At 45.3% G+C, this 27,558-nt stretch overlaps 1 protein-coding gene across 1 annotated transcript in view; it reads left to right on the forward strand.

Moving 5' to 3' along the window:
• The window catches only part of ANKRD29 (ankyrin repeat domain 29), a 42,565-nt gene extending 18,021 nt beyond the window's left edge, over positions 1-24,544 (forward strand). The window contains exons 4-10 of the mRNA XM_084620301.1: positions 319-417; positions 5,956-6,054; positions 9,629-9,727; positions 16,547-16,645; positions 17,389-17,484; positions 19,669-19,767; positions 22,724-24,544. Of these exons, the coding sequence (XP_084476427.1) occupies positions 319-417; positions 5,956-6,054; positions 9,629-9,727; positions 16,547-16,645; positions 17,389-17,484; positions 19,669-19,767; positions 22,724-22,807 (675 nt within the window). The 3' untranslated portion in view covers positions 22,808-24,544. The remainder of the gene's footprint in view (positions 1-318; positions 418-5,955; positions 6,055-9,628; positions 9,728-16,546; positions 16,646-17,388; positions 17,485-19,668; positions 19,768-22,723) is intronic.
• The last annotated feature ends 3,014 nt before the right edge of the window (positions 24,545-27,558 follow it).

The following is a 27,558-nucleotide window of genomic DNA, read 5'->3' on the forward strand; positions in this document are numbered from 1 at the left end:
CATAAAAGTCGGGATAGGTTGGGGGCTTCCGTTAATTTTTGTTTATTGCCCGTGACCTGTCTGTGACTTTTACTAAAAATACTCATGACAGACTCTTAACCTTAAACTTCAGACATTTCAGTGCAGTGAGATGAGAAATGACCTCCTCCCCTAAGTTCTGTTGTATCCTCTACAGTCCCAAAGATCATCATGAGTCTGTCCAGCTATCGTTCAGTTATTCAAGTTCAATCCATTTTAATTCTGTTTAAAAATTAAGTGCATACTTTATTCACATTTTATCCATGTTTGTTTGAAATGTGTTTCCTTTTTTGTTTACAGTCAGGCACAACTGCTCTGTTCTTTGCTGCACAGCAAGGCCACAATGATGTTGTGAGGTTTCTCTTTGAATTTGGTGCCTCTACTGAATTTAGAACTAAAGTAAGAGATTGGTCTGCTTTATTTCCAAAATTTAATTCTGCATTAATGGCTTGTTTCCTCTTGATCTGCGACATGGCATTACAGCAAGAGGATCATAAAATAATTTCCCTGCTTGCACATTTTCTAAGCTATGAGTAATACAGTCCTCTGGCAAAGTGTTAATTCAAGGCTAGTTTTTATTGTCTAGGCTTGATAGCTTGAGGTTGGTACCATTTCTTTACAGTGTATATTTTCAGATTGTGAAAGCTGCAGTGAAGAGATCAGTCCCTCTCATGCTGTCCCACAATGAGAAGAAGAGGTCACACAATGAAATTGTTGACAAGTAAATTTAGAACAAATAGAAGGAATTAACACAGTGGTGAGTCTGTGGAATTCACTGCTGTAGGAAGTTAAAGTTAAGAAGCGCTGGTTAATCATGTTTATATATACTACATGAGTAGTATGTGTGTGTTAAGAGGGGTAATTAAATCTGTTTGCTTGATGCTTTAGGATGATCATGGAAGAAATCAGGAAATCTTTTTCCCTTCATATTCAGCATTGCACTGGTGGCACTGTGCCTATTATTAAGGCAGCCTGATACTTTCTAAGACCTTGTTATAACTGCAAAACTTCCTTTGTTTGAGCCGAACTCTTCCAGGCTGGGTGTCAGCCTCAGATCAAAAATTTTTTTAGAAAATTTTAATCAGAACAGTTCAGCTGTTTCAAAGAATGAGGCTAGTGAAATTTTCTTTGCCGATGTTAAAATATTCTGATGAACTTTTCTTGAAAAGCTCTAGCCCCTCACCCCTATGCTTTAGGGTAGAGGCTTGCAATTTAATGGGATGGTAGCCTTACTATTAAGGATGCACCTTTTGCCATCCCATGGAAAATCCACCCAAATCTGGCCAAGTGGTAAGCCTTTGAAATATTGCAGTTCATGCATGTTCAATAGAGATTTTAAGCAGCTAAACCCTCCAAAGATTCCATCCTCATTGAGGATGCTCCACCCTGTCCCAGCTCCTGTGTGACTGGACTGTGCATGCGTCAACCCCGCAGAGCAACTGAGCATGCTGCAGCCCAGAGCTGTGGGAGGCTCAGAAAGACTTTCCCTGTAATGGCTGCTCCAAGCCAGTGTGGTACATGGTTCCCTTGTTCTCCGTGACCTTTCTGCTGGCACTCAGGAAGATGTCTTATTTGAATGCAATGGGGATGAAAGCTAGGCTGAGGGGGGAAGGAAAGGAGTAGATTGGGACAATGGGACTGAGGGGGGGAGAAGAGAAACTGGGACTGGCTGGGCAAGGAGACTGGGACTAGGAGCTAAGGAGGGCAGGATTGGGAGATGGGCAGGGGAGGAGCACCCTGGGACCGGTTGGGTAAAGAAACTGGAAGCTGGGAGGGAGGCAGGTGAAGGTGGGACTGAAATCAGGTGGGAGGAATGTTGGCAAAGGAGACTGGGTGCTGAGGAAGTGGACTGGGACTAGGATCCAGAGTGTGAAATGGGACTGGGAGCCAGTTGGCAAGGAGGTGAGATAATATGAGCAAGTGGGAAGCTGGAGGTAGGAAGGCAACTGCAACTGGCAGGACAAAGACTGGGACAAGGAGCTTGGGAGAAGATGAGGGGACAGAAACTGAGACTGGATGAGGAGCCAGGGAAGAGAGCTGGGACTAGGAGCCAGTCAGATCACACAAGGAGCTGGGAAGGAACGAACTGGAAGTGGGAGTTGGATGGTGAGACTGGGACTTGGACTCTAAAGCTAGATGTGGAGACTGACTGGGATGATAAATCTGAGGACTAGAGACTGGAACTGGCTAGGCAAGGAAAAAATGGGACTGTGACAAGCAGCCAGGGGTAGGGAAGAAACAGGCCTGGGACGAGGACAGTTGGGAAAGAACAAAGCAGAAGGGGTCAAGTTTAGGGGAAATGAGGTGAAAAGTCTGGACCCACTGGAGTACACTCCCCTCCACAGCTTGCAATGAAACCCCAGGTTCTCAAGTCTCACCATTCCTCTGCAGTCAGAAAATATCTGTGAAACCCACTGGCAAAGTGTGTATCTCATCCCCCTCTATTGCTCCTCCCCTGCCCATCTCCTATTGGTGGTCTGCATAGGGTATGATAACCTACTACTGCTATCAGTTCATATTTATTTAGGTCAGAAGGGACCATGATGATCATCTAGTCTGACCTCCTGCACAACGCAGGCCACAGAATTTCACCCACCACTCCTGCAAAAAACCCTCACACCTATATCTGTGCTATTGAAGTCCTCAAATCATAGTTTAAAGACTTCAAGGAGCAGAGAATCCTCCAGCAAGTGACCCGTGCCCCATGCTACAGAGGAAAGTTACTCCATTAGCTCAAGGGGCAGAGGTCTGTGCAGTGGATTTAAAGATTCCAACACAGCTGATGACCCATGTGTCATTATACTGACACCCACATGATGGAATTTGTTTCTACAGTTTGCTTTTCTTTAAATCTAGCAAAGTACACACACAACTCCATTAAAAGGACACTGTTACAGGGTTACAGTCAAGCACTCAAAAGTTAAGAAATGCCAGAATTCAGATTGTGTGTGGAACCTTAATTAGGCCCTTTGTGCATATGAATTACAATATATTTTTAAATACATGATCACTAGGATGCTTTAGGGGTCAACCCAGACCAATAAGGGATCATCACCACCTTCCCTGTAACCTTGTGTGCTGTGCTGCTTTGGCTCAGATCGCTGACATGAGAAGCATCCTCAGAGCACTGTGGCCTCACCCTGGCTGCCACCAGTTTGGTTACCCCTTCCAGGATGACACCAACAGCTCTTCTAGCCCTGTCATGTCCACTCACAAAACCGTACAAGTTCGCTGCTACTTTAAAAAAGAGACATTTCAGAGTAGCACCCGTGTTAGTCTGTATCAGCAAAAAGAAAGAGGAGTACTTGTGGCACCTTAGAGACTAAGGCATTTATTTGGGCATAAGCTTTCGTGGGCTAAAACCCACTTTGTGCCCTGCACCAGCCAGTTAGTTAAGCTGAGGATTTTACTCTTCAGTTTGAAACACTGCACTAGGATGGCTGTGTAATAAAGCAAGATTAAGTCTATTAGCAAAGAACAGCTATTTAAATGATACCAAGCAGAAGTAATTGGGATAGAAATGGTTACAAACAAGCAAAAGTAAAAATACATTTCTAAGACCCAAAGCTAACTTAGAGCCTTTGTTCCAAGCAGTTTTCTCACCACAGTTCTTCCAGCATGGCTGGCCACTCCTTAGCCAGGGCCCAACGTGCTTCATTTCTCAGTCTCCTCACATGAAAAATGCCAACATAACTTTGAAAGATATAAGCAGAGAGAGAAAAAGCTAATAGTCTTGCTGGAGGAGTGTAGCAAAGCCAAGACTCACTGTCATTGCACCTCCTGCTGGTTGTCCTGGGAATTAGCTCTTTCCAGTCTAAGGAATGCCCCCTGCAGGCCACTGTCCCTCCCAGACCCCAGTGCCCTTTACCTTGGGGTTCTGCCCCAGTAGTACCCCCTCACTCTGGGTCCCCAACCCTCTAAACCCACCTTGCCTCAGTGGCTACTGCCAGTCATCATCTAGCCCCCGCTCACTGGGGCAGACTGCAGTCTATAATGGCTACTCATCATTCACAAGGGGGTAGGACCTGCTGCCTTTGTCTATTCTCAGGCTGACCCTCTGCAACCCCAGTACCTTTTCATAGGCCTTCATCAAGGCCTGCAGCACAGTGGTTTACCAGGCTAGAGCTCCCCATCTCCCTTTTGCCCTTCCCCAGCACTGCTCTGTTTCAAGTACCTTACTCCCAAGCTGCTAGCCCTTCCCACTCAAGGGCTAGAGTGAGACTCCTTCAGCTCCTGGCCCACAGCCCTCTCATCAGGGCCAGCTGGGCCCCGTTTGAGCTGGCCACAGCTGTGGCTGGTTCCCCAACCAGCCTAGGTTTGCTGCTTTCACTCCTTTTCCCCAGCCACAGCCCTCTCCAGGGCTGCTTTTATCTCCTGTTCTGCAGGAGTGGGGCAGCTGCCAGGAGGACCCACATTCCTTCGTCTGGGACAGTGGGATTTAAGCCCTGGCTGCCAAACACCTTTTAAGAACATATTTCCAGCACATATTAATAATTTTTCATATAGCACCCCTACATACTCCATGCAGTAATACTAAAGCCCAGTGTATTGCCAGTTCACGTATGATACCTTACATGATACATTTTAGATACAGATCATCACAGTGAGTTGGGGTACACTGATTTCATCAGGGCTAAACTGCTACATATGGGGGAGCCTCTTGCCCTCTGAATTGGGGGGGGGTCTTAGGGTCACAATCACACACTGTTGCAATACTGCTAAGTCATCCTACCCTCTCTCCCATAACCTCCCAGAGACAGACCTGGTTACAGCATCCTCCCCCTCCCTGCTCTTCTGTTGCTGCGGCTGGAACACCCTTACCCTCTGCTTTGGGAACAGCTCTCACCTTCTGCACTGGTAGCTATTTGAGTGGTGTTGGGGGATGTCTCTCCTGGGAATTACCCTTTTTCGGCATGGGCAACAGTGTTTAACAACATGGCAAGCCAGGCATTTTGTTGCTAGTTACTGCTGGTGAAGTTTCTGTCCTAGTGTCACTGCAGCTCTTTTCCATCATGGCAGTTAAGTTACATGTGAGGGAGCATGTCCTACCCCGATTTTGTACACTGACTTAATGAATAGCATCATGTCTCCCTGTAGTGGTTGACTCACAGTGCCTATAACAACCTGTGATTGCTGACACCTTTAGCTGAAGCGGTAGGGACTTAGAATCATAGAATATCAGGGTTGGAAGGGACCTCAGGAGGTCATCTAGTCCAACCCCCTGCTCAAAGCAGGACCAATCCCTAAATTTTTTTTGCCCCAGATCCCTCAAGGATTGAACTCACAACCCTGGGTTTAGCAGGCCAATGCTCAAACCACTGAGCTATGCCTCCCTCCCTTGTGCCTATGGTCTGTGATCTGAGTGTTGTGTGTGCTTCCACAGTTCAATACAGATCTCATCTAGCAGTACAGTCCTGTGTCTGACTTCCCCTGCTGCCAGTTCTCAGGCAGGGAACCAGTGAGTGGGAGGCAGGGCATATCAGGAGGTCAGGCTAGGGCTAAAGGAGAACTGTGGTTGAGGTGGATCTAGTGACTGCTAGAACTGAGGTCAGCAGCATGCAACTTAGGCCATTGGATCAGAGGCCAGGTGTGCTGGCAGTCACTGTGTGGGGTAGGGTGTTCTGTTTATGAGAAGGACAAACTAGGAGTGGGGAGGGAATTAAGTTCATACAAGGGGAAAAGAATCCGAGCAGAGTTTTCTTCCTTCCCATTCCTCACAAAAGAAACCTCAGGACAAGAATTCTCCTACTGACACAGCTACGGTCTAACTTATGGGGGAAAGACTCAAAGTACAACTCACTGCAATTCACTGGCTAGATATTGCATATCTTGTGTGAGCCAAATTCTGGTACTCAGCACTTGCTTATGTCTTACGGACCCGTTCTGTATAGCATTTGCCTTCTCTTCTTATTGTCCCCATTCTTTGCTTGTTTGCAGGATGGCGGTACCGCTCTGTTAGCAGCTTGTCAGTATGGCCACACGCGAGTGGTGGAAACTCTACTGAAGCATGGTGCCAACATACATGATCAACTATGTGTGAGTTCATTGTTTGTTCCGCTGTCAGTGGTGTTTATATCTACTTCCAAAGTGTGGAGTTTTACAGTTCAGCTACTACAGATTGTCTTAGCACCAGTGCAGTAAGGCATTTGCCAAAGGTTCTCTTTTTATACATTTTTAATGTAACTGTTATTAATTGTGTGTTCGTTACGATACTGGGAGAAAGGTACAAAGCCAAGAAGGAAAATTTAGTTGGTCTATATTACCAAGTTAGGTCATCTGAACTACATCATTCACGGCTGTGAAAAATTTCACTCTCTGTGCGATGTAATTAAGCCATCCTAAGCCCTGGTATCGATACTGCTGCGTCAACGGAAGAATTCTTCTGTTACCCTACCTGACGTCTTTCAGAAGTGGATTTACTACAGTGATGGATGAACCCCTTCCCTTGCTGTAGTAAATGTCTATTTTGCAGCAATGGCACACTTCTACCGTATACCTCTCCTTTTGTGTATTGTGGCTGAAAGGAAAACTTTCAAATCTTTGGGCCTGATTCTCCATGCCCATTGTGTCATTTTTCACACGCCAGAGTAAATAGCTACATAAGGTGCAAGGCAGTGGAGGATCAGGCCTTTAGTTTTTCTCTTGACATGCGGATATCGTTACAGGTAGAACTGCAGTTACATTTTCTTAACATCATTACATGCTGACATTCAGTTAAAGTGAAGATACTGGGGGAATGTACCTCTCTCACCTGACAATGCTTTGAAAACAAATAAAAATAAATAACTGGTACAAATGACTTGATGGACATAATATAGCTGGATTTTCAGAGGGCTGGAAGGGACTGATCAGGCCCTGGATGAATCCCCATCTGATTTACTGTGGTAGAGTTGCATACAAGCATAATAAAACAAAAATGCGTGGCTTTGCACCCTCTGCCACCCTTCCCTAACTCAAGTCAACCCAGACAAAAAGGAAGTTATCCTCTGTGGGGTTATGATGTTCTCTCAGCTAACTCTACTGGAGCTAAGTCCCATGATGGGAAGTGCTCCCATAAGGTGCTAAGTCCCTTCATCCCCCCTCATTTCACAGCAATGTTCAACATCTTCCAGTTTCAAGCCCTAAACACACAGTATCCCCTGTGTGTAACATACCTGGCTATGACTTCCTGTTCCATGTTTGCTGTTGCATAGTGATTACTTTTTTTACCCTGAGGGGCCATATTTAGCCATGTTTGTCACTTCCTGGTAGGGTGTGCGCTATGTATTTCCACTGAGGTCTAAAATAACATTTGCCACATCCAACGCATGCACTTAGATGTGAAGGCAATAAAGTAACCTCCCTGCCATCTCTCTAGGAATGGAGCAGCATTCTTAATTGTATTTATAAGCTTGTTTTGATTACCCGTAGCCATTTTTTTTAGAAGTTGTGCAATAACACCCTTATGTAGGCAGTTAAAAAATTAAAATAAAAGAGAATTCAGAGGAAAACAAGTATTAGCTCTGCTTCTTTTGCCTAGCGCTGCTGAATTAAGTTTGCAAGGTGGTGGTGGTGTCTGGCTGCCTACTTGATTGGCAAGCTTCCATGCAAGAGGGAGTTCAAACCCAAGCTTGTCAGAGCAATTATTCTAAAAGCATCAGGATTTCACTTTCAATCTTTAAGCTGACTAAATGTTAGCAGTGTGGGGAAGAGAAGGAGCCCTAATTAAAAGGAAACCTTTTTTGCATTGATTGGTGCTGTAATAAAGAGCTGTTTTCAGATTACTAAACATTATTTGTTCTGAAAGAGGAACTTGAACAGAAGGACTCCTGTTGTGTCTGTCTGGTGCACACAGCCTGCAAAAGGGGCTAAACACAATTACCCAACCCTGTGCGCCTGCCAACTAGCCAGACACCATCTAGCCTTCAGTGTGCCCAAGTAACACATACATTACTTGTATGTTGGAACAAGTCAGTGTGCAATCAAATATAATAATCTAATGGCTTGTCCACGTAGCACATTACTGCATGGGAAGCCATGGTGTGAATCTACAGACCACCAGCTTGCCACACAGTAACATCCTGTGTGGACACTGCTACAGCGCAGTGAAAGTACCAGAGTGTAGCTTAGCGTATTGTCCTTTCAAGTAGTAGCACCTCAGCCGCACTCTAGGACTTTCATTGCACTCTAGCAGTGTCCACCTGGGATGTTACTGCACAGCAAGCTGTGCACTGTAGATTCATATTATGGCTTGCCATGTAAGCAAGCCCTAAAACCCATGAAGTGTAAGAAACCTAGCCAAAGAGAAATATGGGAAATAAAATCTCGTCCATCAGACGCTTCTTCTGATTCCCAAGATCTCAACCCTCTTGGCATCAGGGGCAAACTTTCCAAATCTGGGACCTGAAGCAAGGACCACTGGCAACCCACTGATGCTGGATCAGGTCCCTGGTGATTGGAAAAAATAAGGTCTTCTATTGTCTAAGTAGCTCCGCTGAGTATAAACAACTGCAGTTAGTCCCAGTGTAGTGATGTACCACCAACATGTAAGCAAGGGGCTTTTGCTAAAATATTCCCCTTAGCCTGTGATAAACTTAGTGTGCCAGGGGAGAATGCAGTTGCAGAGGGAGGGTGGAGCGGGTTTAGCATCTTATTAATTTGTTTACCCATTTAAACCAAAACACTTCCTCTTAACCATAGGGGAAACAAAATTCCCTTAATATGCACTTCAGTGGGAACTACACAGGCAGAGACTGCATCATGTCTGAATGCCTGTCCCAACACCAATGCAAGTTTCCACTCTTAGCTAGACAAATAAAACATTACAGCTGACTGAAATTTTGAAACCTTTTTTTCATTGGAAAATGGCCTTTTTTCAAAGAAGAACCTAAAAATGTTTGACTTTTGGAAACCTAACACAGAAAATGTTTTTGGATGTCAAAAGCTGAAAACATCTACAATTTAAAAAAAAAAATGTTTTTTGTTGAAAAGCCAAAAACTGTCTGTGAAGTGTTTTGAAAAATCAAAAATTGTTAATTTCTTTCAAAAGCTTTTATAGAAAATACCATTTTCCAGCCAGGTCCACAAACTACCTTGCTGAGTGTAAGCCACTGGTAAGTGTTTCTATTTCAGGTCCTCCTTTTATGGCTGCTCTACAGAGATGAGTCTACTGCAACTGCCAGCCAAAGGAGTTAATCCTTCAGCTCGACTGGTAGAAGTTAGTGATTTTAGGCCCCAATTCAGCAAAGTGCTTACGCAGATGCTTTAAATTAAATACATGGTTAAGTCCATCCTTCTTTAGCAAAGCACTTAAGAACTTTGCTGCATAGGGATGGACTTAAGTATGTGCTTAAGTGCTTTGGTGACTTGGAGGCCTTAACATGGCAGGCCCTGGGTTCAAATCTCAGCTTTGACCCATGATTGCAGACATTACATTTGTATACGTAAGAGGAATGCTACACACCCAGTCTAGTTTGTTGTGAACTAAACTCAGGATTTTGGTGATGACGAGTTTCTTGTGTGTAGCTATTTATACGTTATTAAGTTGCATAATGGCACAGACAGGGAAATATGTTTTGATGTAAATATCTAGTGTAGCTTTACCAATTAAGCTTTATTTATTTTTACTCAGGATGGAGCTACTGCACTTTTTCTGGCTGCCCAAGGAGGTTATCTGGATGTCATCAGATTATTGTTATCTTCAGGAGCAAAGGTCAACCAGCCAAGGCAGGTAATGTTCAGCATTGCACTACCAAAGCAGAGACGGCATTTAATTAACATTCTCTTGCTAAAAATATGGCTGGAATTTTCAAAGGCCCTAAGGGAGTTAATCTTTCAACTGAAGCTGGGCACCTAATGTCCTCAGGCCCCTTTGAAATTCCATCTTAAAACACTAGCAGTCGATAGTACTCCACATATCCCCTGCTAAAGTCAACCAGTCAGACTTATGTATTTATTAAAACCCAACCACAGCTATGTCTTTGGTATCAAAGTTAATCTTTGATAAAAAGCTTTGACTTTGAGTTCACTTCATGCTGTCTATACACACTGTAATAATCAGTCGTAAATTGTAGTTTAACCTCCTTAAACATTTGGTACCTGTACAACTGCCATCCCTGTTTCAACTTAGTTGCTCTCTAGGTTCTGATGCATAACCACATGCATAACTTTAAGCATGAGAGTAGATCCACTGAAGACAGTGGAGCTACTCTCCTGCTTTGTTACACAATGTGCTTAGTGCTTTGCTGGATCAGACACTACTGCTCTGGGGGCCGAATCCAACTCCCGTTAAAGTCAAGTGGAGTTGATTCAGGCCTCAAGGGAATGCAAACATTTTAAACTACATCAGGAAGTAAATATAGATGAAAGGTTTCTAACGTAGCCGTAATTTTGCCTCCTTGTATCTGAAGAGGGAGTCTTAATAGGTCTTAATAGGTCAGCCATTTTTTTTGCCTTTGGATGCTGACATGCATGTAAAATGAGCACTTATGTATCTAGCCACCAATTTGAGCATCCAGATGGGGATTTGCAGATCTTACTTAGATACCCATATTAGAAAACGGGGTTTCCCAGGATGCTTGATTTTACATCAGAGAGTCTCACCTAAGGGTTGCTAAACCAGTTCAAATAAGCTAATCTACCCTAAATCTTCACCACACTTAACCTGTACATTTAAAAATATTTGGGTAATGTTCCCTTCTTGCATTGTTCATGTATGTCTCTGCTAGCTGGCTGAGGTTTACTGGTTTCAGCTGGGTAGGAAATGAGGAAATAGGAGAAAATGGGATGAGAGAGCCCTAATACAGTGCAGAATGTAGTATGTGAATAGGCTGTCTAGCTTTTCCTATATTTCCTGACTTCCTACCCAGAAGAGCCCAGCAAGTCACAGCCGGGCAGCAGAGAATTACATGTACTGCTTCAGCAGCTTCTGTGAGGGCCATGGGTGTCTTTTCATTGGAAAAATCTCTGCTGCTACTTAGCACAAGGAAATAGGACCATCCATTCATATACCTGTATATCCACATTGAGACCATCCTACCCCTCTGTCTGTACCCTCTCCCTTAGCCACCAGTTTATAGGTAGAAAGTTGGCAGGTGTTCTCTGAGCTGATGCTTACATTACTCCTTGGCTACAGTCTCTCTGGCTTTGTCTAGTCTGTGATTTGTTAAAAGGTGGTAACCAACACATTCTAGGTATCTAGGGCAGTGTATACTTTAATATGAGCTAAACCAGTCAAGATAAAGCTATGGGGAATGCCGAGCTTTAACTCGACCATGTTAAAGTGTACACTGCCTTGTCTACACTATACTCTTAGCTAACATGTCAACTAAGTAAGATGTTCTAACACCTAATAATAACACACTCTTAAACTGAAGTCCAGGCCGAGCCTCTCTGTCTTGTCTCTAAGGGTATGTCTATGTAACCCATGCCCTAAGTTCCCTGTAAACCGCACCGCCGCGCAGCAGCCTATTTAGCACCACGCAGGCGCTCAGAGAACCCGCCCGGGGACCTGTCACCTGCCGAGGCTGGGGGAGGGGCACCCCTCCTCCGGTCCCAACCTGCCATGGCCGGGACCTGCCGCAGCTGGGGCGCCCCTCCCGCAGCCTGAACGAGGCCAGGTCAGTGCAGCCTCAGCTGCAGCTGGGGCAGCCCTACCCCAGCCGGGGCAGCCTGGCCCAAACCCAGGTGACCTAGCTTAGACCCAGCTGTGGCGGCCTGGCTCCAGGGCAGCACGACCTGAACCTGCGTGGTCCAGCCGAGGCGGCCCGGCCTGGCCTGAACCTGGGCGGCCCAGCCTAGACCCAGCTGCTCCAGGGCGGCCCTGCCTGGCCCCAGCCGTGGCAGCGTGGCCCCAACCCAGCTGCTGCCGGGGCAGCCTGGCCCAAACCCGGGTGGCCTGGCCCAGACCCAGCCGTGGCCAGGGCGCCCCTCCCTCAACCCAGCCCGGATCTCTGGGGTCAGGGGAGGGGTGCCTATCCTGTGGCCCCAGCCCCAGAGCTTCTGCGGCAGGGAGAGGCGCTTCTCCCCTGCCAGCCGAGGTGCTGCTGTGGGGGGAGAGAGCTAGGGGGAGTCTTCTCTCCCTGCCGTAGCCCCAGAGCACTGTCCTGCATCCCAAATCCCTCCTCCCAGCCCCACCCCAGAGCCCACACCTCCAGCCGGAGTTCCCAACCCCCTGCCCCAGCCCTGAACCCCTTCCCATACTCCGAACCCCTCGGACTCACCCCCACCACATGAATTTTGTTATGTGCACCAATATGGAGGTGATGTGTCCTCCATATTGGTGCCCATAACAAAATTCATTCCGCACATGGGTGGGGAAAATGAGAGGGAACACTGTATGCCTGCAGGGTGTGGTGCTCTGAATACTTCTGGTGGCACCTAAACAACCTAGAGATTGATGAATCCGTTATAGCCTTGGTTAAAATCCATGGGGGCTTTAGCTCATGCAGTAGAGGCTCATGCACTAAGTTTCAGAGGTCCCAGATTCGATCCCGCCCGCCGACAACCGGGGTCTGTCAGCATTACATCTGCACAGTAATTAAACACCTGTGGCTGGCCTGGGTCAGTTGACTCAGGATTGCTGGTTGGGCTCGGGCTGTGGGGCTGTTAAATTGAGGTGTAGACATTCGGGCTATGGCTGGGGTCTGGGACTCTCCCCCCTGATAGGGATTCCCAGGGCCCTGGCTCCAGCTCGAGCCCAGGCATCTCTACAGCAATTTTACAACCCCACAGTCTGAGCTCCACGAGCCTGAGTCATCTGACCTGGACCCACCACTGCTATGTTGCAGATCTTTTATTCCAGTGTAAAAGTACCCTAGCAGTCTAGACCTAGATCGGTGCAAGGTTCCTTTTGGCCTTTGCTAAGTTCGGTACCTAGTGACCAGCTGCTAAGTTTAGCTCTGGATAAATTCCGTGGTGTTTATGTCTGGAATCTTTGTTTGGGCCCATCTCTAATCTGAACTGTTTTCTTAACAAATGAAAAACCTGTTATTATCACTCTGATAATTAAAGAAATGGCTTGATGGGCTTTCATCACTTCCCCCGCCCCGCCCACAAAAATTAGCCTTGGTTCAAGTGTGAGAAATATCCATCCAAGAGTGATATTTAAACAGTGCTCCTCAACCAGCAACTGCAACATTGCTATATTGCCATCACTGATGTAGTAAGTATTTCCTGGTGCTATGTTGCACTGTATATAAGGCTGGCCTTAGGCTTTGTAGGTCCCTATGTGAAGTAAAACTTACCAGACCCCATCCTTCTCTTTCCCCCCTCACCACCAGGCCCTCTTTCTGTCTTGCTCTCGTGAATGTACATCTCAACATTTACATTATTTAATAATGTAGCTTTGGGACCAATTTCATTTGTTTCTTCCTTAACAGTATAATTTCTGCCTGCACAGACATCCTTTCCTTCCTTGTGACGTTGTGACAGGGTCTCCATGGGGGCTGCACTGACATTCTTTTGCCATCATGTGGTCTAGACAGAGCTTTGGGAGCAGCATCTGAAGCCTGGTACAGGCTAGCTTTCTTTGCCGCTCTAACTCCAAAACAAATATCAGAGCGGTAGTCGTGTTAGTCTGTATCCACAAAAACAACGGGGAGTCCGGTGGCACCTTACGGACTAACAAACCAAGATGGTTGTTTGCCAGTGAGGTTCACATGAAGGGTGACATGCTGCATCACACCAAGTTTTTAGTCTTAGATGCCAGGGGACGATCAAAATATTCAGTCTCTGAAAATTCAGCTTTTAAAGGGTTTTTTATATTAGTTTCCATATAACATGCGTTGTGTGTGTGTGTGTGTATAGACACACACAATAAAACCTACAGACATTTTACGTGTGGATCAAGAAAGCATTGTTATCAGCAAGGGGACAGAACTGCAACTGGTGTAAAAGGCACAGCTCCATTGCCGTCAGTGGAGCTATGCCAGTTAACACCAGCTGAGGACCAGACTCTTAAGGTTACGCAACGCATCTGCCATGGCGCTCCTTAGTGGTAGTGCCATGAACACCATGGCTACTACCTTGATTTGGCCCCTCCTAAAAATCCACAACCACATCCAAACACTGGTGAATAGTAAAGTCCAGAGCCACAAAGCGGTCTCTTGAATTAGTGGAGTAAGATAAAGGTCAGCATAAATGTATGTCAGGAGGGAATGATATGATGATAGGTTATAGGGCTGTTAGGTGTAGCCAGATACAGTTTGTCTCTTTGTTTGCAATCACATAAGAAAATAAATATAGTTTTAATATAGGTAATGTATTTAAAATTCCCTATATTAGAAATATAATGGCCACATCAGGTCCAACCAAGCTCTGTTTGGGAAAGGATCCAGTGGCGATGGGGAAGAGAAAGGCAAAGGTAGCTTAGAGCCACCTTTTGACCTCCCCCAATCCCAGGGCAGCCAATGGCAGCTCTTACTGAACCTGGCTGGTAACACACACCTGTGAGCTGTTACACAATTGGGAATGGCTGAAGTGCAGCAGCACTTTGGCAGTGCTCACTATGCTGTGGGGTGGGAGTGAAATTGTTTAGACTCCACTGCGCTGGCTCTGTGCTACTGAGGAGTCCTGTATACAAGGGAAATCCTCAGATGGCTTTTTTAGGGCAGCTTCATGTCTTTTTTTTGCACCATGGACCCGTGCAAAGGGGACACATGTCAGGGGCCAAGCAGCTGGCCTAACGTGTAAATATTGTACCTATTTGGATGGTACCACTCTCCTCACCCATTGGGGACACCAATCTCGGAGGAAGAAGCTGCAGCTAACAATTTGCCTATGTACTGTATCCTGCTCTGCCCCCAACTTCATTTGTTTTTGTCATCTTTGCGTGTAAGCTCTTCAGGGCATGCACAGTCTCCTACTGTGTGTTTTAACAGCACCTACCATAATCAGTGCCCTGATCCTTTGGGCACTACTGCAATATAAATAATAGTGTTATCATTTCCATCTGCTTCTTTTTATTCATATAGTAAAACCTTAACTTAGCCTGAACTAAAGCAAAGCTACCAAGTCCCCTGTGCTAAACTTGTCTCGTCGTGTTTTGCAATTCTTACATACGTAGAACCACAAACTGCGCAATACATGTTCTATGTGCAGATTTCCCTGTTTTGATGGGGCTTGGATCTTTTCCAGACTTTTCCAGCTCATGACTCTGGTGCCATATCCTAGCGCTCTCTGCTGGACAAAGTTTAAAAATGATCATGAAACACTTGAGTCATTGAGGGGGGAAAAGCTGTATATTGGAGATGGACAATTTTTGCCATCCCACTTGTTAGCGTGAGTTATATATATGCTCTGCATAAAAGAGAGCCTTTGAATTTTATTTTTGGATCACCAAGAAAATTCACTGTGTAAACAGGATGTATACTAGGATGTGGGCAGCCACTGTGATATCAATGAGAACATAGATACAGAATTCAGAGTAACAGCCGTGTTAGTCTGTATTCGCAAAAAGAAAAGGAGTACTTGTGGCACCTTAGAGACTAACCAATTTATTAGAGCATAAGCTTTCGTGAGCTACAGCTCACTTCATCAGATGCATATCGTGGAAACTCCTAGATACAGAAATTACTCAAGAAAAAAAAAGCTCCTTTTTTTTTCATTATTACTGTGTATTGGGCCTTAACTATGAAACCATGATTTCAGGATGTATCTTTGCTCGTTCTGTGCATCAGAAAAGACAGAAATGTAAAGGCTCGGCATGTATCAATGGGAGGAATGTTCTGCCCATTCTACCAAATGTGCTTAACCAGTTTCCCACCAAATGTGCTAAACAGCAAGCTGGTGAGCACACAGTTGGTGAGAATAAAAAGGATTTAACAATAAAAAGGAAAGTAGGGTTCTATGTATGTAGTGTAAAATGTTCAGCTTGGTTATGCGTGGGGAATTAGGTTTGATACTTTCATTCCACAACAATGGGAGAGGTCTGCCTAATACACTCAGCTCCCAAATGGTGCTTAAATGAAACCGTCTGTGTCTAGTTATGGCAGTGGTCCCTAAACTTTTCAGGGTCGTGCCCCCCCTTACTCCTATTCCCCTTACTCCGCCCCCTCCTCCGCATGGAGCCAGAGCCAGGAGCAGGGCCATGGCGACAGGAGTAAGGGGGCTGAGGGCAAGTCTTGGGCCAAGAGCGGAGCCTCAGCTGGGAATGGAGCTGCAGCCAGGGGCTGAGGCTGGGGGGCAGGGCTGGGGGCAGGGCTAGGAACGGAACCATGGCTGGGCCGTGGTCGGGGATCAAGGCTGGGGCTGGGAGCAGAGCCTCAGTCAGGAGCTGGGGCTGCGACAGAGCTGGGGGCAGAGCAGGGCTTGGTAGCACTCCCTTCCCATGCCCCGTGGGGGCTGGCCCAGGCCCTGCCACGCCCCCCCAAACATTCCTCCATGCCCCCCTAGGGGAGCAAATCCCACAGTTTGGGGACCACTGGTTTTATAGCATAAGATTTTATTAAGGTATCCAAGCTCACTCCTTCCAGTAGCCAGAATCTAGCAGTGAGCTGTCAGAGAGCAGTGTCACAAAGTGAAGTCTATATCAGTCTTGTTTTGCTTGAAGGATGGGACAGCTCCTTTGTGGATAGCATCTCAGATGGGTCACAGCGAGGTAGTGAGGGTAATGCTGCTCCGGGGAGCTGATCGAGATGCCACACGGAACGTGAGTAATTTTCACTTTTGGAGTGACTCTTAAAGGGAGACTGCCCATTTTCTTAGCAACTTTCATCAGAGGATCTCCGCACACTATACATCAATTAATTTAGTCTCAGACCACCCCGGTGAGATAAGAAAAAATAATGATGCCTAATGTACTGTTGGGGAAACCGAGGCAGAGACACATTGGAATTAGCTCAAGATCACACACACAAACTCTATGGTGGACATGGAAATAGGACTTACATCCTCAGGAATCTTCTAGGGCCCCAAAGCCATCTGCATGAAAGCATTACACCTCTGTACAAGTTTGGGGATCCCTGTATCCCCTCTCCTTGTCAGGCAGTGCAGCTCCAGTGAGCCAGGATGCCATGAGCTGCCCTTTCCCTCGGCCTCTGGGCCCATCCTTTTGTAGGGGTTCTTTAGTGCAGGAGATGGGGAAAGAAAAGTTCATACAAATTCCCTGTGGTGTTAGAGATGAGTGAGACTGAAGATGATGCGTGTTGTCCCCAGCTTTACCCCTCCTGCATTCTCCCTCCCTGCTCCCCATTCAGAGATCCCTAGATTTGCAGATGGCCCACCATGAATTCCAGAGACAGACGGAATGATGCTGTGGAGGTGGATATGCAAAGATCATGCATGGAGGGGACTATCCCTACATGGAGTCAGTGGGAACAACCCTCCATTCAGTCAGAGAGCTTGTAAAGCTATCATAATAACTGAACACTTTTCTTTCTTTCTCCATTAAAGGATGGTACCACTGCTTTACTTAAAGCTGCTAACAAAGGGTATCATGACGTTATAGAGGAATTACTCAAATTCTCTCCTGCACTTGGCCTGTTGAAGGTATGTACTGAAGTATGTTGATATTGGCATATAGAGTTTGAGAGGCAAAAGGCCTGCTTCTCTACTGCTTTCATTGACATCAGTACAAAGCGAGTGTTCTGATTTGGTGCTGATTCACAACCATTTTATAGGTATTTATAACTATGAAAAGGGAAGGCAGTGAAAATCTATATTCTTTTGATTTCAATACTCTTTAAATATGATTAAAACTCTTCTTTAAAATCCTACATACTAAGCTTTGGGAGGAAGATGCATACTGTGCTGTAGATAGAATTAAGCTTTGTTTTCTGCTATTTTTGTCTGAAATAAATAGATTGATGCAATTTTAGTGCCAAATCCTGCCCTCTGTTGCACTAATGTTACTGAGGGTGGAATTTGGCAAAGCAAGTTAGACTGCAAACTAGAATTCTAAGAGTGCTATTCCAGACAAAGCAATTCTGTATTTGATTTAGTTCTCTCTGAATGAATGTAGAGGCTTTGAAAATTACATCGGCTATTTGCAGGCAGATTTTTAAAAGCTGATTTCATGTGCCCATAGATTGCAGTTGCAAACATTACTGGCATGATTTTGCAGCTATTTTGGGGTGTAACTAATGTCACTTGGAGGTGTTAGTACCAGATTTTCAAGTAGAAACAGGTACTTAAACATCCAGGTGACATTAACTGTGGGTAGTTAACCACTACTGTATCACTCATTACAAGTGCAAAATTGCATCCCCACTTATTTGCATTTTCAATTCTGTGGCCCCAAAAAGGAGGCAGGCCTGTGGTGAAAGGTCTGGCCCCAACTCTCCAACATATATATTGAGAGAGAGAGAAAGAGAGAGAAGAAGCAAAAAACCCACAAAACTGGTTTGCCTAGAATATATTTCAAGTGATTTTATTTTGCTTTCTAAAGGCTGAAGTTAGTCTCCAGATCAACCTTTTGTTGTTTATTTAACATACTTCTAGTCTATTGAAAAATAGAATTACAAAAAAAACACTACTACTTGGTAATGTCAGCCTGACTCTTATTTACACTAACACGCCTTGAATTACATTTATACCCACTTTAAAGCCTGTCATAAATATAAAGGGAAGGGTAAACCCCTTTGAAATCCCTCCTGGCCAGGGGAAAGCTCCTCTCACCTGTAAAGGGTTAAGAAGCTAAAGGTAACCTCGCTGGCACCTGACCAAAATGACCAATGAGGAGACAAGATACTTTCAAAAGCTGGGAGGAGGGAGAGAAACAAAGGGTCTGTGTCTGTCTGTAGTCGTCTTGGCCAGGGACAGAACAGGAATGGAGTCTTAGAACTTTTAGTAAGTAATCTAGCTAGGTATGTGTTAGATTATGATTTCTTTAAATGGCTGAGAAAAGAATTGTGCTGAATAGAATAACTATTTCTGTCTGTGTATCTTTTTTGTAACTTAAGGTTTTGCCTAGAGGGGTTCTCTATGTTTTTGAATCTAATTACCCTGTAAGATATTTACCATCCTGATTTTACAGGGGGGATTTCTTTATTTCTATTTACTTCTATTTTTTATTAAAAGTCTTCTTGTAAAACACTGAATGCTTTTTCATTGTTCTCAGATCCAAGGGTTTGGGTCTGTGGTCACCTATGCAAATTGGTGAGGCTTTTTATCCAACATTTCCCAGGAAAGGGGGGGTGCAAGTGTTGGGAGGATTGTTCAGTGTTCTTAAGATCCAAGGGTCTGGGTCTGTAGTCACCTAGGCAAATTGGTGAGGCTTTTTACCAAACCTTGTCCAGGAAGTGGGGTGCAAGGTTTTGGGAAGTATTTTGGGGGGAAGGACGCGTCCAAACAGCTCTTCCCCAGTAACCAGTATTAGTTTGGTGGTGGTAGCGGCCAGTCCAAGGTGTAATATTTTGTACCTTGGGGAAGTTTTGACCTAAGCTGGTAAAGATAAGCTTAGGAGGTTTTTCATGCAGGTCCCCACATCTGTACCCTAGAGTTCAGAGTGGGGGAGGAACCGTGACAAAGCCCCTGTACATTGCCAGGAAAGAGACTCATTGTTAAGGCCCTGTGTCTTTATGTCTGATCAGATCACTTTTGATGGCCTAATCTCTATAGTGTTGTTTCTCTTTTCCTTATACGCAGGTCTGTTCTTTGCTGCTGTTTCTGTTTTTGTTGTTTCCCCCCCATGCACCTGGTACAAATGTTTAGATGTATGTTTATATTTTCTAGAATGGGACTTCTGCTCTCCATGCGGCCGTGCTGGGTGGCAACATTAAAGCAGTCGCACTACTTTTGGAAGCGGGAGCAGATCCTTCTCTTAGGAACAAGGTACATTTTGGTGTTTTATCCAGAGCTTGTACAATGTACCTGTGAAAACATTAAACATTGTTTCTTCTCTGTTACTACTAAACTCATTTTGAACAGCGGCAGTCCGCACTTTTGCATGTTGTCTTTGCAATGTGCCTCAACCCTCATCCAAAGAAATTATTCTCCATGCCCATTCAATCTTTAGTTTCTCTATAACACTAATTACAAGGATGCCAATTAGTGCCACTAAGGATAGTGGTATTTGTGATGTGGACATTAACCCAAGAAGAATTGGATGGGGACTATGCAGTCATTCAATATAGATAGACCACCAAAGATTAAATTGTCACAACTTTCCGTCATACCAACTCACACCAGTCAGTTAGAAGTGAAAAGCTCTGTATACCATTACTGCTCCCCTGAGCTATCCAATCTCACTAATTCATAAACTCTGTGTTGGTGTGCAAACTATATTTGAGAGAAACTATGACCAGCTAATATTCTTGGACAATCATAAATTACAGATATCTATGCACCAGGACTGGGTTGCGCCACCGGAGTTTAGATCTGGATTCAAACTTTCCCAAACCCTGTGTGTATTTGGATCTGAAATTTTGGATTAGTTTTAAATTAGATTACATTTTGGATTAGAAACAGCAGGTTGAAATCATAACTTATTTTCAAACTTTATATAGCAGGGTCCTTGAGATGATTCAGCTTCTTGGGTCTCCCTTTATTAATTATATTGGGGAGACAGAACAAATCACTCAGATCCCATAATTTATTACATGAATTCAGCACTTTTCATGTTTGCAAATTGCATGCAAACAAGTTTTTACTTGATTCCATTAAGTATGTTATAATATGTATTGCATATCTTATGCAAACGTTTCTTCCTCTGTAGTTTGTTCATGAGCTATTTGTTGCAAGTACACCTCTACCCCAATATAACGCTGTCCTCGGGAGCCAAAAAATCGTACCGCATTATAGGTGAAACCGCGTTACATCGAACTTAATTTGATCCACCGGAGTGTGCAGCCCTGCCCACCCCGGAGCGCTGCTTTACTGCGTTATATATGAATTTGTGTTATATCAGGGTAGAGATGTAGTTGCTATCAGGTTGGGTTGGTTAGTTGTGATTGGACACAGGTCACATGGTATTGTTTTCTGTTCTCTGAATGAATGAGTGAACATTTCAGAATCAGGTTTCTGGTACAAATATTCTTGTTTGTGAATTCATCAACATTTATTTTCTGAGTATTCTCTAACAGTTGCTTAAAATATGCTGTTTCCATGAACACTCCTGGTAAGGTCATTTGCTGAAATACAGAAGAAAAAGGCTGCAAACAGGTGGAACAAACTCTCATTTTAAATCATGAGAATAGTCACATAAAATATTTAAGTAGTCAGACAGGCTTGATATAGGGAAAGAGAATGATTTCTAAAGCATTTTAAGATTTACCATATAAGAACTAGGAATTATAATTATCTTGAATAAGGGAAATAAAATTTACATATACTATTTCTATCACTTTCCACTAGATGGAAGCAGAGTCAATCTCTTTAAAACAATAGTTTTTATTTTATTAGTAGTTCATGCTTTGTTTTGATAATATCCAAACAGATGTGCCAGTTTTTGCAACTACTAACAGTTATTTGCAGAGGGTGATAGAGTCCTTTCCTTGAGCTTTATTCTATAGTTCTTTCCCCTCCTCCCCACATTGGAAAATATTTGGAAAATAATATGCCATTTGGTGTCGTTGGGTGGATTTCCAAAACAAGAACATTACTTTGAAGAAATATTTCCATTATATCTAAATGTTAATTTCTACAGGTCCTATTCCCATCGTTTTTGTTTTCAGTGGATATAAAGTAGGAGACAAAAATCTTTGATACTCTGGTCACTAAGAATCTAATACAAAGCCCATTTGCTGCTGGGGTTTTTTTTGTTTGTTTGTTTTGTTTTCCCCCATGCACACAGTACAAATGTTAGATGTCCATTTACTTCTGCGGGCTTTGGATAATGTCCTAAAGATCTGCCCCTGCTGCCATTGAATTCAATGGCAATATTCTCTTTTGCTTCTATGGGACTGTCATAGGGACTCCAAAATCCCCCCAGCGCAGAGCCTGTCAGCTGTTCAAATTTCACATAAGCCTTATTTTGAGGACTTGAGTAGAGCTTACATGTTTTATAGGCCTTGTGTTGACCCCTTTGTAGAGGACCAAATTTCACTTTTAAGGCCTCTCTACACTGTCTAAAATTTGAAATGGTTTTAAAAACTGGTCCACTAAATGATAAAGGAGCCATAGAGTAGACCAGGCTTGGGTAACCTGTACAGCTTGTGATGAAGTGGGTTCAAAACAAGCATATGGCAGGATTATAGGAAGTGAACACAAGGAAGAAAGAACAGGAGGACTTGTGGCACCTTAGAGACTAACACATTTATTTGAGCATAAGCTTTCATGAGCTACAGCTCACTTCATCAGAAGAAATTGTGATTACTCTTTCAGGGCTAGATTTTAATTAGCCCTAATAAGGCCACAACAGGTAAAGAAGGGGGGTAGGGCAAGTAAGGTGAGTGTGGCCACATTAGGGGTACCCAGAGCCCGGCATGAGGGGATGGGGCTGGAACAGGAGCTACATGTCAGATACCCTCCCCCGCATGAGCAAATGGGTAGAACCACTGCTCTACTGCATGCTAGCCTATGGAGCTGTCCAGACCTTTAGGAGGGAGGGAAGTAGCATCCAAAAAAAGGGGGTGAAATAATGTATTCCTCCTCAAAGCGTACAGGGAAGGAACTGTGACTCAGCTACAGTCACTGTTAGGTAGGGTTGAGCCTAAAGGTTCATCTTAGCCCATAGTAACTAGAGTGCAGCCTACATTTAAACACAAATGATTCTTTATTGCGCCCAACGTTTTCTCGAGGACTTTAAATTCTGGCCCGCATTTTCTAATCATGCTGTTTCTTGTTTCAGGCAAATGAACTGCCAGCAGAACTAACACAAAATGAACGCATCCTCCGGCTCCTCCGGACAAAAGAAAAGCACAGGAAAAGCTAACCCAACTTTGTGTCGGATGTGGTTTGGCAGGGAGGAGCCAGGTCCACACTGGCACGAAAGCAAATCTGGTTTTGAAAATGGCTTATTGAACCTGATTGCAGAATTGATTTAGCATGATTTAGCAAGGTCAGCCTTCAGCACAGAGCAGGGGTGCACTAAAGCTTCAGTTTTGCACCATTGAACTCAATAGGAGTTTTGCCATGGGCTGCAGTGAGAGCAAGATAGGGCCCTAAAGGCCTTTTTGCACCACAGCCCTGTCTATACTTGAAAATCCCAGCATTCCCAGCAGTGCTATAAATCCTAAAATGTGTGTAGTACACTTTATAGCCACACACAAGTGCTCCAACCATTTCACAGGCATTCCCACTACTGTTTTGACTGCACTAGCTGAGATCAAGTCCTAACGCCTCTTTGTGTACCTGTTCAGTTTGAATCATTCAGCTTGTGTAGATGGGAAGCACAGATGTTCCAGCTGCACTGGTTCAATTAATCTCCTCAGCACAGTCCCCCAAGGCTTCAACCCACCCTTCAGTGATGGCTTTGGCAGTTTGGAGACCAGGCTGTGCCCCCCTTCCTCCCCACGGCCATTCCATGCAGGCCTGAAAGCTAAGGGGTGCTCATCTGGTCTCAGCTGTGCCCAGTAACTCCTTCCCTGTTTGCAGCCACATGTAGGACAGGAATATAGGACACAAACCAGCCTATTGAAATCACAACTTTATTTAGAACAAGGAATTTTTTTTTGGCCAGTACGAAAACAACCCACAACACAATGGGGAAAAGTTAGGGAGCAGAAACACCACAGCATCTACACACCCACACTAGAAACTTCAGTTCCATATGTAATGGACTACCTTACTCTGGAGTTGGCATGGCACGGAGGTAACTGTTTCATCTGTATCTCATATTTGCTGGAGACCTGAAAAGGAGACTTAAGTGAAAACATATCCCAGGCTGCCCCCTCCCCCATCCCAAGTAAATCCTAGTTCTCTTGCTTACTAGGAGTGGGGGGGTTAAGTAACTTCTGGTTCTCCCCACTATCCTTGAGGATCAGAACATCTGCTAGGGGGCGACTCCCTGAGGTGGGGGAGGAGGATTGGAGAAACTGGCTGTGTGCCAATGGGTACCTCAAAGGGGTGTCCTCCCTGCAGCCCCTGGCCTTGACTGCTCTGTTTGGATCGTAGAGGGAGACACAGGAGAAAAGGTAGGTGTTACTTAAGCAACAACTCATTAAAATGATCCAAAACTTTACAATTTACCCCAAAAGTTATCAAGCAAATGAGAGCAAACTTGTTTCCTCCTCAGATTAAACTTTGACCTGTGTAGTACCACAATCCATCCAACAGTGGGTATGGGGAAAGCTGGTGGCCTTCTGCAATGTAGTTCCCTTTCCCTCCTAACATATGCTCAAATCCATGGACAGAACAGAGCCACTGGAAACAGTCACTGTGCAAACCAAGCGTAGCATGTTGTTAACATATATTTAGCTGTGAAGCATACCTGTATGGGTGTTATAAATGTACAGTATACATTGTACACACAAACACATGTATATGACGTGGCTTAGTGTTCACCAGCTACTATGCAATGCAGCTGCTCCAGGGACCTGTGCCTGGAATTATGGGAGAGGGCCCATTATGAGCAGGTACATCAGCAGTTGGTAGGCCATGTGTAATGTGGGCACATTATACTCCTGAGGGCATTCTGTGCCAAAAAAATTAAAAAAATCTGTGCACAATATTTTAAAATTCTGCAAATTTTATTTGTTAAATAAATGTGAAGGCTTCAGCATGGCATGGGGGAGCACAGGCCACTGGCTGCACAGAGGTGGTAGATCACTCTGCAGCTTCTCCCGGGACACGGACTCACTGGTGAGGCTGCACCCAACCCTGACACAGTGCAAGGACCAGGCCTTCCCCAGAAGCACCCCAGGGCCTGCTGCTCCATGCGAGGTGCACCAGGTGTGGGCAGGCAGGTTCAGCACGGCAGGATCCAAGTGTGGAGGGGCTTAGTGTGGGGGGATCCAGGTGTTGGTTGAGAGGGTTCTGTGTGGGGCCATGTGGGTGTGGGCAGCTCAGTGGGGGATTCAGGTGTGTGGGAGATCTGTATGCACAGGGACTTGTTAGGGGGTTCTGGATACAACCATAATGGGATGCTGCAGGAGGGTCCAGGAGAAGGTGGTTGGGGCTCGGCGGGGAGGGAGCCTGGGCATGTGGGGTAAATAGAGCTGGGGGGGGTCTGGGTGTAGGAGGATAGAGCTTGGCAGGGGGATATGGGTGTGGGAGAGTCCAGATGCTGGGGGAATGGGGCTCGGTGGGGTGGAGATCCAGGTGCAGCTGGTTGGGACTAGGTGGGGTGGGGATCCAGGTGACTTATCAGAGTGGTCCAGGTGCAGGGGGAGTGGGGCTCTTTAAGAGGGTTCTGGGTGTGGGGGTGTGAGGCTCCATGGGAGGGTCTGGGTATGAGGGGTCTGGATGCACGGTGGTTGGTGGGTGGGAGAGCAGCTCTCTGTACAGTGATCCTTCCCTCTGCAGCTGAGGAGCGATGGGCGCAGGAAGTGGGGGGTCGGGGGGTTTGCAGACTTTCCTGCAGTTGGGGGCGAAATCTCGGGGTGGGTCTGACCCAGCCCTTGATGCTGTGCAGGGGAAGAGGAAGTCCCGTCCTCCCCAGCCCAGCCAGGACTAGCAGCTGAGCCCAGCGCAGGGTAGGAGCCACCAGCCAGGTCTTCCCCAGTTCCGCCCCGTGCCCCACAGAGATTTACCTCTCTGCTAGCTGCCGTGGGCACCCAAAACATACTGCTGGGGAAGGTCGCATGACTGCTCTTGTGGCTTCCTTTTGCTTCCCCGTCAGAAAGTCATTTTTCTGCAGGGAAGCAAAGAAATCTGCAGGGACATAAATTCTGCACATTCGCAGTGGTGCAGAATTCCCCCAGGAGTAACATTATACCAGTGTGTACAGTAGAGGCCCATTAGTGTGGCCACAACAAATGGCTGCATTAATAAATAGTTCTCGAACACTCAGCTGCAACATTTAACCTTGCTGTGCTTCAGACCTCTAGTGAAGCTGGGACTTGATACAGCATGGTTAAGGTTCTGTAATGTGGATAGGACCTTCACATGTTTTAACCATGGCCCTGTACCATGTTACATCTATATACAGTAGTTATTGCAGTCAGTATATACACGCCCTAAATCATGTTAGTCAAAACCAAAGTTACAAATTTCCCTTGGTGAGGTTCAGACATGGTGCTAATTCAGTATGTGGACACAAACCATTCTGCCCACCTCCAAATCATGGCAAGTTGCTTCAAAGTGTTAGTGTGGACAGGGCTTTCATTCCCAAGGAAACATGGACTGCTGCCCTTTTAAAATTAGGCTGCAAGTCTGACCTTTAGGTGAATCATTGCACTTTTCCTTTAGTGAATAAAAAAGAGCCACATTACTATTGCTTGAGGGAATATAGTTCACTTTAGTGCAAACCGTTTCCTCCAATGTATGGATCATAGCCATAATTATTGCAAAACCAGGAATCTGGTACTCAGTGCAACTTATTGTTTTCTTGAGGGTAAGGGAGGTGGGGGAGAATCCAGGTCCTGGTTAATAGAAGTGAATGCACCTTTGTTTGCAAGCTACTATTATTATATATGGTATTAGAAGGGAAAACTGAATGCTTTCCTGTTAGAGTATGAGATGGTACCAGAACAATCTGCCTGGTTGGGTAATTAACAATGTGCTTTCATTGAATTAAAGCAACACTTTTGCCTAACTGAGTCTTGTAGACAAGCTAGTATGGGATTAAAGAATTATGCATAGATACTTAAAGCATTGCTGTCTCCATGACACTCAGGATCTGACCCTGCAAGAGTCTGGGAAGTACTAAGCACCCTCGAATCCCAGTGACTTCAGTAGGAACTCAGGTTAAGGGATTCTAGGCAGCCCTGACCCCTCAGAAGTAAATCTCTCCCCTCCCTGATCACCTAGAGCTTCTTCAGAGCAGCAGTGGGTGGAGGTGAGTAGAGGCAACCAAAATCATGCAAAGAGAAGCCAGTTGTAAGGCAGACAGACAATCATTTAAAGCCCTCAATAGCCAGCCTCGGTGGGCGAGTCAAGGATAAACACACCTTAGTCATGCAGTACTGGACAAGCCACAGTCCCAAAGCGAGGAATATTTGGCTTCTCTGACTCCAGAAGAGAGAGGAACTGGCCACTGACAGCCCTCTTTTCTCACAGCCTCCTGATGGCAGGTCAAAGTAGAGAGGATAGAGTAGCCAGCAGTGGCCCTATCTGCAGCTGGAATAAAGGAACTGCGAGATCAAAGCTCAGGTGGCCAGTTAGTGCAGGTTTCTCAGTGAGTACTTGTCTCCAGTCCTGCCCAAGATGGGCAGAAATCAAGGAGGGGACTGTTCTTGGCCTCTCCATGGGTGTCTGCTCCCTGCATTACTACAGGACTTTTCAGGTTCTTGAGTGTGTTCCCCCTTTCTTTTACATCTGGCTAACTGTTGGGGCAGGGAGGCTCTAATGACACAGCTGTTGAAGAATGTCTGGGATTCTTGCTGCTATGAGGAAGCCCTAAGGGCCTCTTTTAGAGATGTCAACAGCAGAGAGTGCACGTTATCCCAGAGTCTCCTTGATCCCCCCTTTTAAAATAGAGCCATGCTGGGCTTTGTAAAAATGGAGGATCAGGGGGAAAGTGACTTCAGCCAGACTGGGATTGAAAAACAGGAAAGATCTGAGCACTTTGAGTATTTATTTGAG

The sequence above is a fragment of the Lepidochelys olivacea genome (assembly GCF_965140295.1).
Source record: "Lepidochelys olivacea isolate rLepOli2 genome assembly, chromosome: 2".
Classification (NCBI taxonomy): Eukaryota; Metazoa; Chordata; order Testudines; family Cheloniidae; genus Lepidochelys; species Lepidochelys olivacea.